The sequence below is a fragment of the Oryzias latipes genome, chromosome 9 (assembly GCF_002234675.1).
Source record: "Oryzias latipes chromosome 9, ASM223467v1".
In the NCBI taxonomy this organism is placed as follows: Eukaryota; Metazoa; Chordata; class Actinopteri; order Beloniformes; family Adrianichthyidae; genus Oryzias; species Oryzias latipes.
Window position 1 is genome coordinate 11,198,904 of NC_019867.2, and position 23,331 is coordinate 11,222,234.

The 23,331-nt window shown below is 36.6% G+C and overlaps 2 protein-coding genes across 5 annotated transcripts in view; both read left to right on the forward strand.

Moving 5' to 3' along the window:
* LOC101174195 (PDZ and LIM domain protein 5) overlaps window positions 1–14,296 on the forward strand; it is a 51,812-nt gene extending 37,516 nt beyond the window's left edge. For all 4 annotated transcript variants that reach the window (XM_011479045.3, XM_004072343.4, XM_011479046.3 and 1 more), the window contains 6 exons: window positions 7,499–7,581; window positions 8,833–9,034; window positions 9,482–9,662; window positions 10,831–10,951; window positions 12,000–12,115; window positions 12,848–14,296. In XM_011479045.3, coding sequence (XP_011477347.1) covers window positions 7,499–7,581; window positions 8,833–9,034; window positions 9,482–9,662; window positions 10,831–10,951; window positions 12,000–12,115; window positions 12,848–12,937 — 793 coding nt within the window. In that variant the 3' untranslated portion in view covers window positions 12,938–14,296. The remainder of the gene's footprint in view (window positions 1–7,498; window positions 7,582–8,832; window positions 9,035–9,481; window positions 9,663–10,830; window positions 10,952–11,999; window positions 12,116–12,847) is intronic.
* Window positions 14,297–16,218: 1,922 nt separating this feature from the next.
* bmpr1b (bone morphogenetic protein receptor type 1B) overlaps window positions 16,219–23,331 on the forward strand; it is a 72,683-nt gene continuing 65,570 nt past the window's right edge. Inside the window, exon 1 of the mRNA XM_020705857.2 lies at window positions 16,219–16,379. The gene's annotated coding sequence lies outside the window, so the exon portion shown is untranslated. The remainder of the gene's footprint in view (window positions 16,380–23,331) is intronic.

Sequence of the window (23,331 nt, forward strand, 5' to 3'; positions counted from 1 at the left end):
ATCATAACTTGTGTGAATGGACAGCAAATCATGAAAGACTTTTTTCCATAATTTCCTGTTGTTTTCTTCAAGACAAAGATGAAAAGCTGAGAATTCAAGCATTGACTTTAGAAATATTCAAAAGTTTTTGGGGACTTGTTAATATTTGTGCCTTAACAGTAATTGTATCTTAAGATTTACAGTGGGGCATAAAGGTATTTAGTCAGCCACCAATTGTGCAAGTTCTTCCACTTGAAAAAATGAGAGAGGCCTGTAATTTTCAACATAGGTAAAAGGTTTGAGGTTTCCACTCAAAATCTGACCATACTTGGCCCCGTTCATTCTTTCCTTCACACGGATCAGTCGTCCTGGTCCCTTTGCTGAAAAACAGCCCCAAATCATGATGTTTTCACCCCCATGCTTTCCAGTAGTTATGGTGTTCTTCGGAGGCAACTCAGCATTCTTCCTCCAACAAACAAAACAAGTAGAGTTCCTAGCAAAAAGTTCTATTTTGGTTTCATCTGGCCATCTCCACATTCTCCCAATTCTCTTCTGGATCATTCAAATGATCTCTAGCAAACTTTAGACTGGCCTGCACATGTACTGGCTTTTAGCAGGGGGACACGTTTGGCACTGGCGGCGTAGTGTTTTACTGATAATAGCCTTTGCTACTTTGGTCCCAGCGCTCTGCTGGTTTGTGGTTCTGGGATTTTTTCCCACCATTCTTGTAATCATTATCGTTGGTCTTGTATGTCTCCCATTTCCTAATAATCGCTCCCACAGTTGTTTTTTCACACCAAACTGCTTGCCGATTGCAGATTCAGTCTTCCCGGCCTGGTGCAGGTCAACAATTTGGTTTCTGATGTCTTTAGACAGCTATTTGGCCTTGGCCATAGTGGAGTTTTGAGTGTGACTGCTTGATGTTGTGGACAGGTGTCTTTTATAGAGATAACAAGTTCAAACAGGTGCCATTAATGAAGGTAACGAGTGGAGGACAGAGGATCCTCTGACAGAAGAACTTACAGGTCTGTGAGAGCCAGAAATCCTGCTTGTTTATAGGTGACCAAATACTTATTTTCCACCATAATTTGCAAATATGCATTCATTCATCTTCTTCCATTTGTCCCTTTCTGAGTCACGGGGCTGTCAGAGACTATCCCGGCCACTTGTGGTGTGCCTTGTGCAAAGGCAGGTTACACCCCACAGGGCCACAATCACACACCCATACACACTCGCATTCATACCTAGAGACAATTTAGATTAACCAGTTAACCTATAAAGCATGTTTTTGTATTTGCAAAAAAATCTTTAAAAATCAGAATTAGTTTTTTCTCATTTCGTCTCTCATGGTTAAGGTATACTTATGATTAAAAATGACAGGCCTCTCTTATTAAATGGGAGAACTGGCACAGTTGATGCCTGACCCCACATCCCTCAAATAACTTTGTTTGTCTCTTTATAACTTGAGTTATTTAAAAACAGCTGAATTATAGTTGTTGAACTGTTGCCCTGTATTTTTAAAAGTTTTATTTAACATGGCGAATAAACTGATTGTTTTCTTGATTGAGTTTTTTTTTAAAATCAGTTTTCTGTGTTTCTTACTGGAAATGTTACCATGACAGTTCAAATATGACTTATCTGACAGTAAGACACAAAGGGAAGCACACTATATCAAATTTGGGCTTACATAGGATGCAAACACCAAAAGAAAATATTACAATTTTTAGTAAAAACAATTCCAAGAGTCATAATAATAATAGAAACATCTTTTTTTAATCGGTTGAAAGAGACTCAAGCTTCTGTCAGCCCATCAGAGTCTTTGAAAAAGTAATACTGTACACCTTTTTGATTATTGCTAACAAATCATGAAAGACATAAAGATTGCAAATGCAGTGGTAAATGCATTGACCACAAAATCGATAATAAAGTCTATTGCAAATTCTTTATTGTACAATTTAAAACATTCTGCAGTATAACTTATTTATTGATAAATTGTAAAACTACAAAAATATAACAGATTTTATTTGTTTCTTATCCTCAATAAGCCGTGTTACTTCAACGACCCTCCTGGTTTGCACGCCAACATCCATCAGAACTACACAGCACACCTATCATCTGATAAAGCAGATGATTTTTTTTTTACAGTTTCTGGCAAATCCACAATGTTTCAAATATAACAGCATTTTTAAAGAAAAAGAAGGTTCAAGAAAAATGCACTGAACTACCATGAACACAATTTGTTTTTTCATTTACTCGTTGCTACCACTAGAGGGATGCACATCCACAGAAAACATTTTAAACATTAACCAAGAACATGAATTCAAATTTTTGGAGCCCATTTTTTCTAAAATTTTAAAATATATTTATAATTTCAAGCTTTTTTAACACACACTTACCAAAATGTATTGTATATATTCAATCCACATTATGCAATGTAGATCTTTTTTTAAGATGTTATTTTAGTGCCCGTTATTTAAGGTAGTCCTCTACTTTCTCCCGGGTAGTCATTATTTCCATTCAGTGACGCAGGATTACAATCAATCACAGTTACTTCTCAAGGTTTGCAACTCTATCCACACTTGACAAGAGAAGACAAGCTAAAACCTTTTTAAACTTTTAAAGCTTCTCAATAGTGTTTTTAAATGTGTGCTTTTATTCCTGTTCGGCAACATTAAGTTGTGAGAAAGGCACCCATTAAATACAATTTATTATTATTATTAAAACAAAGTTCTCTCTCTTAATTTTTCTCTCTTTTAGTTTTTAGGAAAAACTATTAATTTAAAAAATATTACTTTTAACACCCCAGTTAATGTTTTCTTAAATTGTATTTGTAGTTTTTACCCATAAGATAAAATCCACTGCAGGTAGTTTTATAGCATTAAAAAACATACACTATTCAACCTATGGATGCAAAAGACATGGTCCATATGTCTCTGTAGTGTTCGAAGCAACTATGGCATTCTGCGGTCATGGAAGAAGAACTTGGCAGCACCTCACAGAAATCATTCATTGGTTAGTGGACACAACTGCACGCAGTTGAAGCGTGACGCATCAAGCGTTTGTGCACATGTGAGTTGGAGTAGGTGTGTGTAAGGATGGATGGCTTTATCACAGAACGGGTGTGAATGCACATGCACAATGGTATGGTGGGTGAGGACTGAATTCCATCCAAAGAATATCATCCCACTAAATTATAGGCCATCTGTTGTGTGGCAGAGAGCTGCTGGACAGCAGACAGCTATGTTAATAGACCATTTGTTCGGTGCTCAAATGAAACAGATTCGTTTACAGAATGTATATTACTTCTTTCTTCCGTTTTTAACCACATTACACGAGGGGCTTAATTTAGACAAGTAAACATTTGAAAGCCTCAAATTATCTCTCATTATCACTCATCATCAACAAACAAATTCTCTTAAAAAGGCAGATTACAGTGATTAGAACAGACGTCAACTCACAGACACTTTCACAAAGATCCAGATTAAAGCATGTAAGATAAAAGAAAACATTACAAGTATACAGACTTTCTTCATTCAATTTTTTCATTAAAAAATAAACAAGGCAAGGCTTATATCTAAGGGGAAAATAGTAGGTTTCTTTTTCTATTTTTTCCTGGCGTATCCATTTACTTCTCACTAGACTAAACATTACAGTTCATCTTGATGGTCAACACTAACTGGCTACAAGAAGCAAGCTGTAAAAGTCGGTGCAGAATGGAGTTAAATACACATAGAATTTGCTTAATTGGCATCAAACATTAATGAAACATTCTGTGATGGGTTTTAATGAATAACATCACGGGAGCAACTTGTATACTTCTCTATTTTTCACCTGCCATTATCCAATTACTGTCACTAATGTAAATAAATGGCTTTAACATGTTGGTTGAGATCGTTTAAATAGACGGCTCAACAGCATTTAATCTCAGAGTTTGACTTGGAATAGATTGGCATACACGGGATCTTTCCTGTTTTTTCCAAAGCTGTTCTACTTAATGAGCTGATGGTTGATAATGCCTTCCTGTTTCTTATTATCTACAACAGTGATCTGCCCCCTGCTTTAGAGTAAACAGCAAGAGCTGGACGCATCAATAGGAAACCAACTAAAAAAAATAAATTACTTGCAAAATCACCTGCTTAAGATTTAAAATCAGCCTAAAATCAAACAACCTGTCTCTCTGTATTGGATCGACTCAGTCTGTTGTCTGAGCATAGATTCAAAAAGTTATTGTGAATTTAGTGGCTCTGGGTGCCAGGCACAAAATGATAAGCCTTTAATGAAGAAAGATGTTCCTTTTCTTGACAGTCACTTTCCAATAAAGATACCTAGATTAGAACAGTACAGCCTATAGGCTGATTATCTGAAATCTTTGCTAACACAACAGGCCTGGGTACATTCATCACAATCCTTGTCATTACCCTTGTGCCTCTGCAGTTCATTAGTTTTACAAACACTTTTGTTGGCTAGGAAAAAAAGTGTCTGGTGAAGACACAGAATTTAGATCAACCTTTAGTAGTTTTTATAACATGAACATAAATTCACAACAAGCACTCCTGCTTTGGTGGAGGGACAGAAAGTGAGGCCGTTAACAAGGTTGAAGTCATTTTTTATGTGATGTACATGTCAGTAGAAGTAAAAACGTCCATACCTGTAAGATGTAATAATAATTGCAAACTTTTGATCAATCAATAATACTTACAATAATAATAAAAAATGTAAATGACCTTAATGCCAAATAGTTAGTGACCCACCACTCAAAGTAGTTTCTGGTCAGCGATCATAACTCCAACACAAAAGGACTGATTCTATGCCTTCTTTTCCCACCTGTACCTCTGTGTCATGGAGCCTAACAAGTTTCCATTTAAGTTGATCCAGAATTATTAAGGTAAGACCTCACTCCCCGACTGTCTTTCACATAAGCGTGTTTTGGTAAACTACTGGATGAAGCAGCCACTGTGACAACCCCATAAAGAGGTGGCTGGGTAACTGGATCCAGACTGGTTATGTCCCAGGACACAAAGCACAGACCTGAGATTGAGAATTCCCCTGTGAGTCTGATGCATTTCTTCAGTCACCGGTTAAAGAGAAAAAAGAAAAAGGTTTTACAGCTCTAGACTCAGAGATGCACTAAAAGTCTGAGAGTGAAGTAAAAAAAAGAGTAGAAAAACAAGTCAAACCTCTTGTGGATCTGTGGAATTTTCTTACCATTTTAGTGTTGAGGATGTCTTCAGTGTATTTAACACAACCCAGTCTACATTATGCAAAGTTCCAGAAAACCTAGTGAAAGGATTTCAGATAATCCTTCTTAAATGACTGGCTACAGCTTGGGAGCTAAATGGTGTGCATCCAAGATGGTCAGTGCAAGACCACCATGGGGGAGTTACTCTTTAACTCCTAATTCTAAAGCAGTGAGAGGTTTCAATTTGTTTACTGAGGTGTGAGGGGAAGATCGTTCTCTCCAAGACATTTATGATGTTTGATGATTGAGCAGCTTGTCTGTGATCCACCAACAGTTGTGATGTTGTAGATTGGAGCACAAGGGAAGATGTATTTCCTAGCACTTTGACTTTTTCTTAACAGAAGCTACGTTCATACCGCCCTTGGCAATGCGCCTTCAAGCGGTCACTTCCAATGAAAAGTCTGTTTAATCATGCGTTTTGGGCTTCTGCTTTTAAAACTGTGGCATTCGCGCGTAGTTATGAAAGTACCCGTGACTGTTTTCGGGCTCTACGACCATTGAACATGTGTAGCAAGTTAAATCAGATCAAACTTTGACCAATCAAGGACTCTGATTTGATAGTGATGTATGGATACCGTCCCTTCTAAGTCACAAATGTGTCAACTGTTCAAAATTTGATTGATAATTGCAGTTTGTGCCCGGAGGAATTATGACACCAAACTTTTCATATATTGGAATAGAGCTATGAAAGAAAAAGTCTGGAGATTTGCACCGCTTCTGCACTTTGCACCAAGCCTCTTCCAAGTGTAGGTGGTGGACATGCGCTTGTAAATGGTAGAAGAAGAAGAAGGCCCTCCCTGCTTGTCCAGGCAAGAACTCGTATTTAGCACATTACTGAATGCCAGTCACTTGCCCGGTGTGACCGCAGCCTCAAAAACGGGTCTCCTTGACTTCTCTAGGTGGCTACATCATCTGATTTTTGGAGTCACACAGGGAAAAGTGAGAGACAGGTATAAGAGAAGAAACTTTAACATCACAACTGGGATGTCATTGTGGAGGTGTGACATGAAGAATCAAGCGAGGGTTTGAGGTTTTGGGTGCCATGGTCTGTGACACCAAACCAAACTATTTCATCACAACACATCTAGGCTCCAACGCCATTTATTTACACAGTGTTTTTTTGAGTAAATCCACAAGCTATGCTTTGAACGGATCATTTAATTTTATGAATGTTCCATATGTTCAGCCTAAATATCTCTCCAAAACCAACAGAGACTGGAGGGGACGTTTATACATTGAATATTTTTAGCCCATACCGACATGCAATTTAAAGTGTTGTGTCCTACTCCATCTCTCTGCGCCGCCTTGCCTTTTATTATCTGAACGGTCAGGACTTTATTTCTTGATGTTTCCCTCGTTCACCCTTACGGCACCACTCATCCAAAACATACAGCCACAACTACAGGTAGCTATGGCTGCAGTTGCCATAACACCATGCGTATCCCTAATAGCTATACACAAGGGGGAACTCTGTGATGAGCACTGATTTCAGTGTGCTGGGGGACACAGTTAGTGCACCTAAGCTCTTCAGGCTACAAGATACGGAGACAGATGAACTGACGCATGTGCTCACAAGTTTCTTCTACTAGAACAATAATAGAAAAGAATATAACAGACTTTGTTTTCACTGTACAGTTATGATTATTGAAATGGAAGTAGGCACACAATGTAATGCAATTTGTAAAAACAAGGAAAGCATAAGTCATTAAAAAAAACACCAAAAAGTACATCATAGTTTCCAAGAATGTGCAATTATGATCTCATGGGCTATTTTATTAGCTAAACTTATGTGCAGGTACTGCTTTCTAGTTGCTGTTTCTTTGTTATTTAAACAGACCCTAACCATGGGGATTTTTTTTTAAATTAAAACAAATTTTACAGCTTTCTCTGTTAACCGCACTACTTTCCTATTCATCATACAATGTGGACCTTTTCTGCCATTCTGGTTAAAATATGGTGTTTACCGTTTTCAGAGGGAGAAAGTGGTCCATGAAGTGAGGAACTGAACTGTTCTGGCAACAGCAGCAGCAGTCTGTGTTTTAGTTTGTTTCTGCTTTGTCAGCAGGTACATGCCCGTTTGAAGACCAACTATAAAATACCTTTTTTAATATGTTAATTGTATGTATTAATATACAACTAAAAGTTAAATGAGCTGTATTATATAGACAGAAACTCATTGTAACCAAAGATTTATCATAAGCATTGTTGTTAGGGGAATCACATGTCAACTAAATTAATAACATATGAAGTGATTCAAATGTCTTTTTTTTTCCCTCACAGTGGGCAGAGTGAGGAGCCAGAGCTGAACTCTCATGAGTGTGCTGTTGTGAAGACTATGATCAAAAGACCTCCTCCAACCCGGAGTAAGCAGACCTCAATCTCTGACCTGTAGTGATTCTTAGTTTTAGCTTATTTTTTTGTATTTTTTTTTACAATCTTATTTATAGACATGGTATTTTTTCAACTGAAAACAGAATGCAATAAAATGTTCTGAGAATTATTTTTCTTTTTACAGAAACATTTAAGGAGCTTATTAAAACACAAACTGACTGTGCAAATTTTGTAATCTTGTTTCTTCCGATAACTTTGCTTTTGCAGCACAAGTTCTGAACAGTGTGGACACTACAAATACAAATTATTTTAATAGACTATGTTTATTTTTGGAATTTGAAACGAGTCCACAAACATATAAATCTTCTCATTAATGAAAAATCTGTGCGCTCATAATCCTATCACAGTATGTGTAAAACTGATTTACTGCTAGAAGACTAAATGTTATTACAGCCAGTTGACAAGTAGAGAAAAAGCTTATTTTCCATGGTTTAGTCTTCACATGTGTCAAAAAATAGTTCTTTGGAGACTTTCATTCATTGTGTGTATTTTTCCTGTTAAAGGTCATCAAGCAAGCTCGAGGCACATTGCTCCATCACACGTGCAGCAGCTTTATTGTGCGAGAAAAATAATATTTGGTTAAGAGACCTGTTGGGAGCTATGGATAATGCTTTGTTAATTAAAAAAAAAAGTGAAGTAATAGGTTGGGGATTTACCTTAAAGCATTCTCAAGGTTTACAAGTTTCTTTCACAAATCTTTCTTTTAAATGAATGGATGTACACAAGCATTACAATGGTTTCACTTTTATGTTTCAGTAAAAACGCTTACACATTGTTTCTTTACGGTTCAAATCCAAACCCAATCTTTCTGCCACAAAAAAAAGAAAAAGAAATCTTCAACATTCAAATTTTAGTGTGAAGATCAAAGGCCAAGCTACGTGTTTAGCCAGGTGTCAGGGTTTTAGCAGATGGGGTGTGTTGGTGGTCCACGCTCGTTCGTGGGGGTTTGGTCATGTGTATTCATGCACATATGCTGTAGGAATGTGTGGAAACTCAAAAAAATTCAGTGTCTTTCCTGAGATTGATGTGAGTAATCCATTGCTATGACAGTAGAAGTCAGCCAGCTGCATGCAGCACCTCTGACACCTGCTGAATGTGAAGTCAAAGAGGTCAGAGGTCAAATAACTTACAAGCTTGGACAAGAGATATACTCAAATCAAGTAGTACTGTTTTTTTTCTTCTGTTTCTGAGATTTCTAAAATTTTTGTTTTTATTTCCTTTAGTTCAATCAGGCCACAGTCCACACACAGGTTTGATTACTCCAACCTTTGGGATAAAAGGTAATGAGGTCCAAAGGGGTCCCGTCCCAGCCCGACCTGTGCCTCAGCCTCACCCCAAAGACGAGGACTCCCTGGTCCAGATGGCAGAACATATCCCTGCTGGAACTCGAACTCCCATGTGTGCCCACTGTAACATTGTGATCAGGCGAGTGACAAATGTTAGCACTAATGTCTCAGTTCAGGAAACAGTGTGAGGATTTTTGTCTGATTCATATTGATTCATTTGAAATTGTTGGCTGTTTCGGGGAACTTCATAAAACACAAAAATCCCAAATTTTTAAGTAAGCCTACTATGTAAAACTAACCTTTCTCATTTATATGCTTATGCAACACACACACGCACAACACTCCATGTGCTCTGTAATAGAATAGAATCTTCCTCTGCATTTCCTCCCACTACCTGATCTACATCCATTTTAGAAGTAATGCTTATGAAGAAATGATAATACTGTCAGAGGTGGTGTATTTCTTAGATTTTAAATTGCAACTTATTGGAAAATGTAAATTACATTATTTAATGTCTGTTTATGAATGTAATTTTTACCAGATCATTTGGTAAGTTTTCCTTTGCCCGTGCATTTTATTTTTTCAGGGGGCCGTTTTTGGTAGCGATGGGAAAATCATGGCATAAGGAGGAATTTAACTGTGCTTACTGCCGCACGTCTCTGGCAGACATAGGCTTTGTGGAAGAGAATGGATGTGTGTACTGTGAGCACTGCTATGAAGAGTTCTTTGCTCCAACATGCAGCCGCTGCCAGGCCAAAATACTGGGGGTGAGTTAATGTGTAAAGAAGGAGCTCTTTACTTCTATAATGACTTAAAAGGAGCACAAAAGAACCCTTAATTCATTATTTCTCTTCATATTCAAGTAGGTCAATGTGCATCCTTGAGCTTTATTTTCTCTCTATGTTCTGATGTCTTTTTTTAACATTTTTTCCCATTCTGTTTTTTTTTTTCTTTTCTTCTGACTAACTCAATTCCTAAAATTTTAGAAAATGTTGGATATATAAGTATCTTTGATAGGCCTATAAAAACATAGTATTGCTTTTTCCAAATAGGTCTAATTAATATGTTAAGTAATTTCTTAGCGGAATAAACAGTAAAATACAAAAAATAGACTGACTTGTCATTATTATGTCTATCTTTTTAGACAGATGTGGTCACATTCACTATGACAGACATTCGTCTTGGTACAGATGACCTTTGAGTCAAATCCTGCAAAAAATGGTTTAAAATTTAAATATAACATGTTTTCCTCAGCCTTTAAATTTAACAATTTAGGATTCAGTGATCAAAAGGCTCTTGACAATTTTTTTTGTTTTGCAGTGCAAAAAAATTCAAACAGATTTAAGAAACATGAAATGTCTACACTTTCAGAGGATTTCTAATTTTAAGGAGAGGACCATCTGACAAAAAAAGCTTTAAGCCATGAAGGGTGCAGGTGTGGGTCAAACACGGAGAGTCAAGAAGCTGAAATCATTCTTCTGAAATTAATCCCTCACATGTTCTAACCTCTTTGGCCTCAATCCCTTTCAACCCTCTATTTCTCACACATTTTCAGCCAGCTTACAGATTCAAGTTAGTCTGTTTTCTCACTCCTTCTTTCCTAATCCTTCTTTTAACTCCCGTTTTCCAATTTCCCATTGCTTCCTTGTCCAGTCCTGTTGTCACAGTTTAAAGGTGGGAAAGAAACGAGGTCATGTGACTCAGCAAAAGAATATCTAGCAAGACATGTGATAAAGAGCAAACCATTGAACTGTTCTTCATTTAAAACATTTATCCAATCTAACTTAACAGAGACTCATCGCACAAAGTGTTAAAAAGTTTGTCTCTCTGTAAAAAAAAAAAAAAAACGTTCTAAAGTCTTTGTTTTCTTTGCTACATCCCTGAGTGGCTTAGTATGCCTTAACTTCTTTTTTTATTCTATCATTGCTCATTCAGGAGGTGATAAATGCCCTAAAACAGACTTGGCATGTCTACTGCTTCTTGTGCGTCACCTGTCAGCAGCCGATCAGGAACAACACCTTCCACCTGGAGGATGGAGAGCCTTACTGTGAGCAGGGTGGGTGACCATAAAGCTACAAATCTCCACATTTCCAGTTACTGCAACAAATTCCATGAGGTTCAGAGCTCAAAGTGTTTGATCATCAGATTTTGCATCCCTTTGAGTTTGTTATAAACTTTTCCCAAAAAATAAATAGCAGTCATATTAAAAAATAAAACCACCAGATAAATGTAAAAAAAAATGGGCATCAGAAAGATTTACTATTTTTCTGTCTCAGATTTTTTTACATTTATTCAGAATTTAACCCCCCCCCCACTAATTTTGAGCTTTAATTTCAGAAAGCAGAAAAAGGAAAACAAATGCACATAAATGATTGTAGCCATCTTTGTTTCTTTATAGGCTTGGCCCAACCTCTTCTTCATAGAATACAAAATAATTCATAGGAAAAGAATCACTTTGTGTGAAATTTCTGATAGAACTTTGCAAAAAGAATGATGTCAAATGTTAAAATTAATCTGAACATGTCAAAATAACTGATGCAATGAACTTTTGCCAATGAAAAAACGTAATTGCCTTTTTTGCAATTTTCCGCTTCTTCCTTTTTGGAATATTTATAATATTGGGCATTCCTGCAGAGTAATATGGTTAGTCGTACAAACTTGCTTTCTGTGGACTGACCGGCAACATTGTCGTCAGTATCTTCAGTAGAAACAAAGATTTGAATTGTTGTTTTATTCAATGTTTAAATAATAAAAAAAAGCTCAAACTGTTGTGAAAAGATGACCTGTGCCAACATTGCATTCAAATTGCATGGAGTGTACGAGTGTGTGGGGGTAAAAGGTTACTGTGAAATGTTTTTTTTTGGATCGTCGATTGCTTTTTTGTATAATACTGAAAAATACCCCAAATTGAAGGGATAAAAAGTCAGATTGAGTATCACACCTTTTTTTTATTTAATTTTTTAAAATCTTTTGTTGATTTGTCTTTTTTAATGATTCTCTTTACTGTTCTATGCTTTGACATTTCTGCAGAATGACTTATATGATATAACCCCGCCTGCTCATTACATTTAACATATTTCTTTCAATTTTTTCCCTGAAAACAGACTATTACAGTTTGTTTGGGACCAGCTGTCATGGCTGCGACTTTCCCATTGAGGCTGGGGATACGTTCCTGGAGGCGCTTGGTTACACTTGGCATGACACCTGCTTTGTTTGTGCTGTAAGTATTTACAGAAATCCCCATAAATCCATGCAGGACAGACAGGACCCAGAGCCATTATGGAAAATTATGTAGGATATGTTACAGACAAGGACTGATAAACAGTTAATATAAAGGCTTTTGGGCCTTTGAGGAAGGCAATGAATAGCTATATATAAGTATACACCATTTACCATGACAGGGTCATAGCTTTTGTGTAGTCCCGGGTTTATCTTGCCTTCGCCCAAAAGTGGCTGGGGTAGGCCTCGGCAACCCTTTTACCCAGAAAGGCACGAGCGGGTTTGGAACAAAAGGATTTGAACAATGGATGGTCTAAAATAAAATGCAAAAGGTTGCTTTCTATTTATTTTCTCACAATGACAAAAAGAAGCTCCTTGTTTGAAGGGTAACTTTTCAAATGTGTCACTACTCAAGTCAAATGAGATCATTTTCTTTTTGTTTAAAGTCGCGACTAACTTTGTACATTTTTCCTTCGCATTGATAAAAGCGACAAAAACAAATACATTGAAGATTATTTCTTCAGACTTCTAACAAATGAATGTAACTATTGATTTAAAACGAAAAAAAGTTTTCTTTGATTTAGTGTTTAACAGTGAAAGAATAAATAAAAATGAATTTCAAGTGTATTAATATAGTTTAAATTTGATTTATTTTTTCCCTTTTTTGAAATTCATTGCAGACCTTTGTTGTGAGAACTAATTTGTGTGCACTTGTGTGCGTTTGTGCTTACAGGTGTGCTGTTCCACACTGGAGGGTCAGACGTTCTATTCAAGAAAAGACAAACCTCTTTGCAAGAAACATGCCAATACACTTAAAATATGAATCCTGGACCTTCATGTCCTCTCTGCTGCCATCTTCTTTCTTGCAGGAGAGACTCCTATAAGGCTTAGCTTAAGTAAGAATAGTAGTTGAGCATTAGTCATTCCTGCATGTTGGCGCATTGTCCTTTGCTAAAAAGAACAAGGCTTTTAGGTTGATTCTGAATCTCCATTTTTGACTATTCTTTTTTTTTACAGAAGAATGACAGAGCTCTTGAAATATATATTATATGCTTAATGGATTTAATGCACTCATCCGTAGGACAGTTTGACTGTTGAATGGAGCAGGGCATGTGTGACATACTGTCTCTGTATACTGGAGATTTTTTTCTTAATACTTATTTTAATCTTGAGTCTACAATCCACAAGTATTATAAATTATATGTTCATAGTTGTGCTGTAGGAAGGCTGTGCAAGAGAGATGGGTTTGAAATAATCTAACTTGCTTTATATGCTGATAATAAAATAGGTTATCACAACAAAACTGTAATAAACGACAGCAGAGGATGCATTCCTCTGTGTGACTGCAGAGTAGACAACACAATGTAAAACGTCCCTTTAAACATATTTAATCATATTTATTTCATCAAAAAACTTAGACCGCTGAACTCTGAGGGTTGCCGTTATCCTATTAGTTTTCATACATGTTAATTCTTTTTAAGAATGCCGTCTCTTTGCAGATATATTTTTTTCTTTTTCTGAAGGAGTGAACCAAAAACAAATAGTTTGTGAGACCTGCGCCAATGCAAAAACATATTTGTGCATTCCTTGTCATCTATATGTTGCTTGACCATTTCACAAACAGCAACTATAACACTGGAGTTGACTTAAACTTACAATATAGTAGCAGTGTTTGATAGTGGGCAATTGCAGCTGCTGTCTCCAAGTAACTCAGTTACTAGAACTTGATGGTTTTATGTTAATATTGGCATTTCCTCAAATTAAACCAAAAATAAAAAAATGAAATTGCCAGTGAATTGCTGCATCAAAATTTAAAATATGCATAGTTAATTTATAAATGGCCAAGATTTACCTTAAAAAAACAACTAAAGTATATGGAGTAGTTTGTTACAAAAGTCTTCAGCCATCCTTATTTGTGCAAAATAGCAGACTGTAGTTGAGCTCTGTCTTTCTATAAAATCTTCCATGCAGGTTGTTTCAACCTTTTTTTTAATCAGTGTCAATTCAAATATTGTTCCTAAACCATGAAATGAAACATCAATGCGTGAATGAATAAAATGATTAAATGGCCACTGTCAAGTGATGAACCTGTCTTTTGTTTTTTACGTAACCATTTGTTACCAGCAACCTTTCAAAGAAATGTCTAATATTCTTCCATTACCTTAATTACAGTTATTCAAAAGAAAATATTTTCAGGGATCATGAACTAATTTTTGCGGGGGAAAAAAGTAAATTGACATGAGATATTACCAGAGTAACTGTGTAAAAACATTTAAATATGACTTCCTAAAAAATATTCATGTAAAAATTATAAATGTTTACAAATAATAAAACTATAACCAGCTACATATGTCTTCTACAATATGTGGATGCTTGATGGGAATTGGCTATGTGTACCTGTTATTTTTTATGTGTATATTTTCGTATTACAGCTTGCTTTTGTTATGCTCATATTAAAATACATATTTGGCCAAACTTCATATTAATTCATTTTAATGTTTCTAAATTAATGTTCCCTTCTCTACTTCTGTGCCGGTCCCAAGCCCGGTTGCTTTGAGAGGGTTGCGTCAGGAAGGGCATCCGGCGTAAAACATTGCCAAGCTTACCATGCGACTCGTTCGCTGTGGCGACCCCTGATGGGAAAAGCCGAAAGGGAAACTAATGTTTCTAAATTAATGGTAGAAATTATTAGTTTTTTGCCTATGGGAAAAATGATGCTTAAAAACTTTCGTTTATAGACTGCTTAAGTGAATAAAGACATTTTGTGGGTTTAATGCCATTGGTATGTTTGATTTTTAGATGAACATTAAGAAAATTTGTAAAAAGTTTTTTTTTCTGCAAAAACTATTATTATGAAGGAGCACGAGGTGAAATATTTTGTCTCTGGCATTATTGAAGGTAAAAAACTTTTAAAATCTTTTTTTGTGTATGTTTGTTTTTATTTTGTAGTACATGTACACTATATGAACACACGAGTAATAAGATGTGTACATTTATACATTTAAATACCTGTTAAAGTAGTTTAAATAAAAAGTAGTTAATTTAAAGCCCAAATGCAGAAAACTGGTGTTTGTTCATAAAAACTTTTCTGTTTGGATTTTTGAAGTGGTGAACTATCATGGTGTAGCCAAGTACAGCAAATCCAATTTAGGTATTTTTTTCTTTCTGTATGTCAAAACACTGTTATTTTCATGTGACCTTTTAGTTACAGATGTTCCTTGGACATGGATCTGCAGAATATGTTGACAGTTGTAGCTGTAAGGGTCAGCTCACAGCACACTAATTGGACAATGCCATAGGTTACAGCTCTGTTGGTAGGTGTTATTGCTGTGGTGCCATCCCTGGCCTGTCTTGCAGAGGTCTGCCACGACACCGACCCCTAGACTTTAGAATGGAATATAGCTGCTATAGGCACAAGTTGTAACAAATCTAATGGCCAAAAGAAGTGAATACTGGCCCCTACTGACTGTAAAATGTTTGCAAGTGGAGCCATGTTGGTCCTGTTGATATGGCACAGTGTGCTTTAACCAGGTGTGCTTTGACTAGGTCCTAAGACAACTGTACGATGGAAATTAAAAGAATAAAAATAGTCATAGTTTTTACTGTAATAATGAAATAAATAGATCCTTCTGTTCTTATTCTGTAACAAATTCAACATTTAATATATTTCTTATTGTATTATTTAATATATTTCTTATTGTATTATGCCAGCCTTTGGACTGTATATGTTTCTACAAAATTAACATTTGGAGACAGCTGTCTTTTAAACTTTTCTTTTGTAAAGGGACTGATTTATTTATTTATTCATATATTATCATTACTATATTTGTATTAATATTATTATTATAATTGTTATCATTGCCATTTATGCTCATAGACCGAGATACTAAATAACCAAAAGTACACCCCATCTACAAACGAGGAATAAAGTTAAACACACACCCACACCCATCCTTTAAGTGTATTGGATAAAACATTTGAAACGTAGACAGTTCTGGTAAACATGTTTATTGATTTCAATTTTATTTTTATTTTTTCCTCCAAATCTTCAGTGTTTGTACTTGTTCCCACTAAAAGGTGGGTTTTGGGGGGGCCTCACTCGTTTTGGACCCTAGTCCCGTTAAATGAAGATCCGTCCGTGTCGAGAGGGAGAAGGAGCCCGAACGAAAAACTTAAACTTTAAACGACTCGCCTCTCCGTTTGCCTGGAGTAGCATGAGCCGCAGCCTCCATCATCAGTCGAGAAAAGAAAGAAACCATCCCACGGTGAGTAAAGTCACGCCGCGACGGTCCGAGCTCCATTCTCGCTCCGTGCGTCTCGTCTACAAAGGACCGAGAACCTTTTTTCTTCCTATAATACAGGCTGTTAGTAGTGTTTGCTGGAAACTGGCAGTCTTCACTAAAACCTCATCAGTGTATCTATAGGAAGAGATTTCTCCAGGAGTTTTTTTTCTGCTGAAATCCTCAAACAAAAGTAAAAAAAGAAAAGTAACGCTACTTTTCTGTCATCACACCCCTACTGTAAGTTTACAAATGCTCTCTTGTGGTGTTTGGGTTCAATTTGTGTCATAAGTTTCACAAAAAGAATAACAACATACATTTGTTTAATGTTTTTCATTATTATTATTAATAAAGGAAAACGGCATAGGGATTTTATCAGAGTTCCTGCAAATCTGAATCAGGTAGATGTTCAAAGGCTTTTTTTTCTTTTTGCTAAACTTGTGAAATGACCTCCTTATTCAAAAGGAAGAATGAAAGCAAAAGAAACTGAATAATACATCCTCCAGCTCTGAAGAACCCCCAACCTTGTATTTCCCAAGCTACCTCACTCCCTTCTCTCATGCATGCAGTGTTTGACTCTCCCCCAAGTCCAGTAACCAGCTCCAGGTGCTTGCCAATGTGGGTTGTGACAAGAGTGTATCTTTCTGTGTGTGTGCATGAGAAAGCATTTGAGAATGACTGTCCAGATGGTACAGCACTAGAGCCCCAAATCTAACCTCACCTCATCTGAGGGGTCCGGGGGAACCCAGGCAATGGGGACCAGACAGGAAAACACTCAGCAACTGTGAGTGAAAGAGAAGCAGATAAGTGTTTGTCAGTGTGTGTTTTCCTTGCCTGTCAATTGAATAAATGGTTCCAGTTGTTCAGACTTCGCAGGCAATCTCAGTCCTATTTAGGTCAGAGAACGTATTGGACAAATCTAAAAAAAAACAAAAAAACAGTACATTCCCAATTGGCTGTGTAATTGAGTTTTATGTTGAAGCAGGTCACAAACAAAACACTTCCCTTGTTGCCTGCTTCTCTGTGCTGATGTATGTCTAGAGTGTATGTGCATGGTGGGGAGGGAGGGCCTTTGAGACACGTAATGGTCTCAGACGCCTCGTGATGCTCGACAAGTTGTCTTTAGCGTGAGCTGAGGTGCTGGAAATTTAGATCACAATGCTGGAGCTAATTCTGCATACCAAGAATAGCAAATTTGCCAAAAGCAAACCCAATTTGTGTCATTCTTAAGCAAAGATGAACAGGCAACTAAGTGGAAAGAAAGTGGACGGAAAATAGGAGAACCTTGGCTGATCCGTTTGAAGTTCACATAGTCTGATGCTATGTACACAGTAGGCATATGATGCGGGTTCTTGAATGGGCTTTTAGCCTACAGTGTTAACACTGGACTGTAGCTGCTCCATACTACTGCATGTACTCAAAAGCCCCGTTTCCAGTAAGAGGTGCGGTCCAGTATTTTGAGTGTTGCAGTTATGAAATAGACCTATTAAGTTGGACTGAACTGTACCAGTTTTTTGGATCCCCGCTGGTTGTCCATGACCGGTTAGGGCGACGTTACCGTCATCACATGATGAAACCCATTGATTGGAGGAATGTCATTACAACAAAAGAAAGTGCAAAACCAGTGCCAGATTATTCCTTTTCGCCGGCCGTAATCTTCTCTCATATAACATTAAATTGCATGTATATGTATATACGAAGTTTGGATTCGTATAGATCACATTGCGGGAGTATATGAAGTGCCAAAAGCCAGTTAGGGAAAAAAAAAGAGCTTCCGAATAACCTCCATTCTTGTTGTTGATAGCTTCGCTTTTGCTGTATTTGCACTACTATGATGTAAAGCCAGGCAATCGGTCTACACCCCGCATGCGCCGTGATGGTCCAACTTTGAGTGGAAAGGCTCGCCTGAATTGCCTTGAATGTTCTAAACTGGACCGTATCGTACCGCTCAGTGGAAACAAGGCTATAGTTTGATGTGTTTAATGGCAGTGCATTTTGTAAGTAGAGCCCGAAAACAGACTTAAAAGCACAAGGGTTTTGAATGCAGAAGCTGGAAACATGAGTTTAGACTTTTCATCGTAAGTGGCCCCTTGAATGCAGCCACTTCACGCTGTGTGAACATAGCTTTAGAAATTGAACTTGTTACTGGTGTCAAAATCTTGAGGGACAAACTTTTAAATAAGTTCCCATTTCCAATTTGTTTAGTTTTCTCTAAATTGGAGTGGATCAATTTGCGTAGAAGTGTATTTTATGATGAATTTCCATTAGCTGTTCCGACTTTACCCACTGGCATTTAACACGGTTTTGATCTAACTTTTATGACACTTGAGTACTAATCCACCCGGTGGGGTCTCTAAATTGCCTTCACCCCAAACTGTTGACGAGGAGGTTGTAAAAATTGCCTAAATTTGATTAGGGCCAAATCGAGCTGAGCCTGGTGGAAACACATTAGTTTGACAAGCAGCTCTGTTCAGTTATTTCATCTCAAAGAAGCTTTAAGCAAGAAGCAACAAACCAACCAATCTTGCTGGTCGTGTGATTGTCACATATGACTGAGCACATGCTCTTGTTTACTAAATGATGTTTACCCATGAAACATTTTTACAACCTCATTCTGCTTTATGCCTCTTTCCATATTTGTGCTTTAAGAAAAAAAGTAAGTTTCATGCTTAGAACTCAATGTGCTTGTGTCACTTTTCCTCTTTGCTTGCTGCAACTTGTATTTGCTCACATTTACTAAACTGCACCAGGGTTTACTTGCAAATCAACAGAGACCTTTGTTTTCAGACCAGCGTTTAGGTTTATAAAATTAGATGAACCAATCGAGTAAATAAACGAAACTCCTCAAAATGAAAGCCCTCTATTAACAGCTAATAAAATAGACCCCAAGAATGTGACATCTTTGTAGCAAAATCTGATAAACCATCATTTTTCTCAAACTTTGCCAAAGTAAAGACAAAACAGTTTTAACTTTCCCTCAGTTAAACCTGAGGGCAGTTTGCCAGTGTTAATTTTCTCTAACAGCCATTTCCTCTCTCTGCAGATGAAGTTGATAATGATCAAAAACTGATGCAGATAAGAGGCTTTAGCCTCAAGGTGTCCTCTTCAGGATCTTTCACTCTTTTAATTATATTGTCAAGTATGATTTGTAGAAAATGCTCAATAGTTATCCACCTGAGCTGTTAGACAAGTGTTTCAAAATCCCCATTGTTCGAAAAAATCTTTAAATATTCCTCAAAGATTGTAGATCATATAGCTTTAAAAGTCTGTGCCAGGCTAAATAAGCAGATACCTCTCTGGTTGACATCTCTCAGCATGCCTCAATTTGGCCTTGATCACTAAAAACAAATTTGCGCAACCGCAGGAAAATTACTGCTTATCTTCATTTTGTGTTTATTGTTTGGAGTTTTATCCTAAGGCTGTGTCAGTTATCCAATTCATTTTTATAGACATCCCCCAGCCACAAAATGTGCCTAAACACGCACAAATGTGGATTTATTCCATATTCTAACCTCAATCATTGCCTAATTCTTTTATTACCTAACAGTACCAGACAGTACCAGTTTTTTTTTTTCATGTTTATTTTATTGTGCAGAAATGAGGGGCATATTAATATCAGGAAACTTGGATTTTGTTTGCAATGTTTTGTTTTTGTTTTGTAATTTTTTTGAATTAAGACTTGTAATCTTTAAAATGATCTTATGATAAAAATCATATGATTGGAATAGACTAAAAAAGGCTAAATCTCTGTCTAAAGTACAAGCAATTCATGTTGTTTTCTGCCATGACAATAAAAAGTATACATTTACATATACTGAAACTTTATCTTAACCTTCATAATGTACATTCCCTCTATTTTTCTCCTATAAATTGTTGTTCATCTAGTTATTAGCGGAGTAAGATGGTGTTCCTGTGTGTTACAAAAACATTATTTAAATTTTACGTTTATAAACCGAAGTCAAGACAAGATCACACTTCAAGTCCAAGATCAAAAATACAGATAATTGTTCTTGTTTTATTCATGTTTCACAGTTTGTATTTTCAAGTTGTATGATAAAGTAATCACTCAACAAACAGGTTACCAGGCTTAAACCTATAACATTAACTATCAAACCTAAAAACATACATACATGCAAAAAAAAAAAAAAAAACCTTAGTGGTTCAATGGATGCAGTTGTGCATGCAACCACTGCTTCCTTCTCAGTTTTATTGCAAACCCAATAAAGATAGACTTGAAACACGGGCTATAGCAGTATAAAACGTCATGCATAAAGCCCACAGATTCATGCCCTTGCCATAGTATACCATTATTTTCCAGGTCACATGTGATGACCCTTTGTCTTAGTGTTGACAAAATAAATCGCCAACTTTAAGGGATACAACCATGTTAAAGGGGAGCCAGTGATTTGTGAAAGCTTTTTTTTTTCTTTTTTCTAAGCAATTATCACATCTGCACTTCTAAATGCAAATATTTTATTCCAAAAAAGTGTCTTAATGTTTTAAAAGTTTTGTTTTTTGCCAATGTGTGTTTGTGTGTGTTTTGTTGTCTCACATGTGGATACCATCTGCTGTCCTATGAAGCTGGGACGAGTTAAACATTTGACACTTGAATCTTTAGATGAAAATTGTGATCTATTGCGTGTGTGTCTTTGATACGGCTGACAGGAATGTGCTTATATATGTGCACATGAAGGGCTTACATACTTTCTTTCTTTCGGTCGCAATGTGTAACACATGCTGCAACCCAAGGCCAGAAAACTATGCCCATGATTAGTAAAAAAAATTAAATAAATATATATAGCCGTATCAAAGCCCTGATCTTTTTCTAATATAACCTTAGTCGTGTAGAATCTTGAAATGAACTTTTTTTTTTTTTTAGTTGTTATAAATAAAGTTCATTCTAAGAATGTAATAAAACAGTTGTGCAACCTTCTTTTCTTTGGGCACTAGAAACTGCTGTATAAGCTAAGGATGTGCTGTGTGGACATATTTGTTATGCTACGCGATTCACTAATCAAATTCCCATACACCATCTTTATTTGGGCGCACACCACATTTGCTCCCATTTGTGTATCCAAAAGTGTGTTCATAAATGACATGAATTTACGTGAGGCATTGTGGGAGGAGCTACTGCTAACCTTTATTTTACAGTCTCATTGTACATTATGTGTCTCGTGTTTGGGTTTAATGAAATTATTCAGAGAGACTCCTAGTACAGTGAGTTTGACCATCTATTCCAGGGTTCTTTTCTATAAGTGTCTAGATACAAATAAATAAAAAAGTACATCACAAATCATGTGATAAGCACAAACTTCAACATCAATCTTTTCTTCTATGTAGGCTTTGACTTTACCCACTTACCACATCATTAAAACACCCCTACCAAAGCCAAGTTCCTGATTGTTTGAAACGACACAAATATTTGCACAAGTGGTGCATGTCAACATTTTCGGTTTTTAAATTATTCGCTGGACCACCAAAAGTTGTAGATGCTCGCAAATTGCGCTGATCACTAAAATCCCTTCATTTTAGTAATTTGGATATAATCAAATCCAAGTTTTAAAAATTGTCCGACTGAAGAATCCCGATGGTTTTTGGTGAATAAGGCTGCTGTACAAATGAATGGTTGGATTTCAGGAATAAAAAACGTTCCCGTTCTATGTCCTTGTGATGAGGAACTTAAAAATATTCTTTCAGTAGAGTTTTCACGAAAAATCGATATTTTCACAGAGGTAAAAATAGATCAACTTTACACTAGGGTCAATAGATTGACCTTGTGTAAGGAGCCACCCAGAGGTCCCTTGGTGAACTAATCTGGATGGTGGTATATTTTGATTCAAACAAGCTTTTATCCAATTGGAAAATCAACGATTTGCATCTCATGTTTAATCTGGGATAGTCACCACTCAAAATACAAGCTAGAAAAGGAAACCTAAAAACTTTTAGGAATTGTGTGTATAAGTAAATGAGTTTGTACTAAATTGGCTTATCAAACTGTTCTTATTTGGACATCTTCATCAAGTTTGTAGAAACAACAGTAAGCTGGTAATTTTGAAAACCCTTGTAGATACGGTACCCTTTATATCCTAGTTTGTTATCCTGAAAAATTATGGCAACTTAATGGCACATGTATAAAAACATAGTACTAGCTAACCCTCATCTCTTAATTTGACTATTTTCTTTCAGTGGTCTTTGGATGTCTGTTTATGAATTTTGTATTTTTATTTTTATAGAGCTGTGTGTAAATGTAGCTGGGTTGTTTTCTATCCTCTCCTGCTGTCTTTTGGTCACTGAAATTGCTCATGTTGGACAAATTTATGATCCAGTGTGCAAAAACAACCACGATCCCATCAAGTTAAGCCCTGAGGGTGTTTTGCTTCATGCAGGTTTGCTTTGAACTGAAGCTGCTCTCAATTTTGTGGACTTTAGTTCTATCTTCTTCTGTATATTTTGGCTTGGTTTACACCAGATAACCAGAGTGAAAGGGAACAACATGTCTGAGGAAAGAATGATAACCTTCTGGATTCATTTGGGGACGATTCAACCCTTCTGCCCCTAAACCAGAGACCTCCAATTTCCACAGTACACCCCTCTTTGAATTGCCATTCCATCAGTGACGGGAGAAGTATTTGCCCTAAGAGCAAGTGTCATTGTTAAGTTCCAGGAAGTGCCATCACCTCCTAGATTAGACATCCACCGCCTGCGGAAAGATTTATTTTAAACCAGTCCTTGTATGTAGAGCGGCTAGACATCTATTTTATCTAATTATTAAGCTATAGTGTCTTCATATTTTTTGCATGTTATTTTAAGGGTAATTGCCAGGTAAAAGGAAGAAAAAGCTTGACTTTTCATGTTGAGGTTAGAATGCATAGAACATTTCAGTATCCAGTGCACATCTCAGAATACTTACTGGTAGAAAAAAAAGATTTGCACTTGT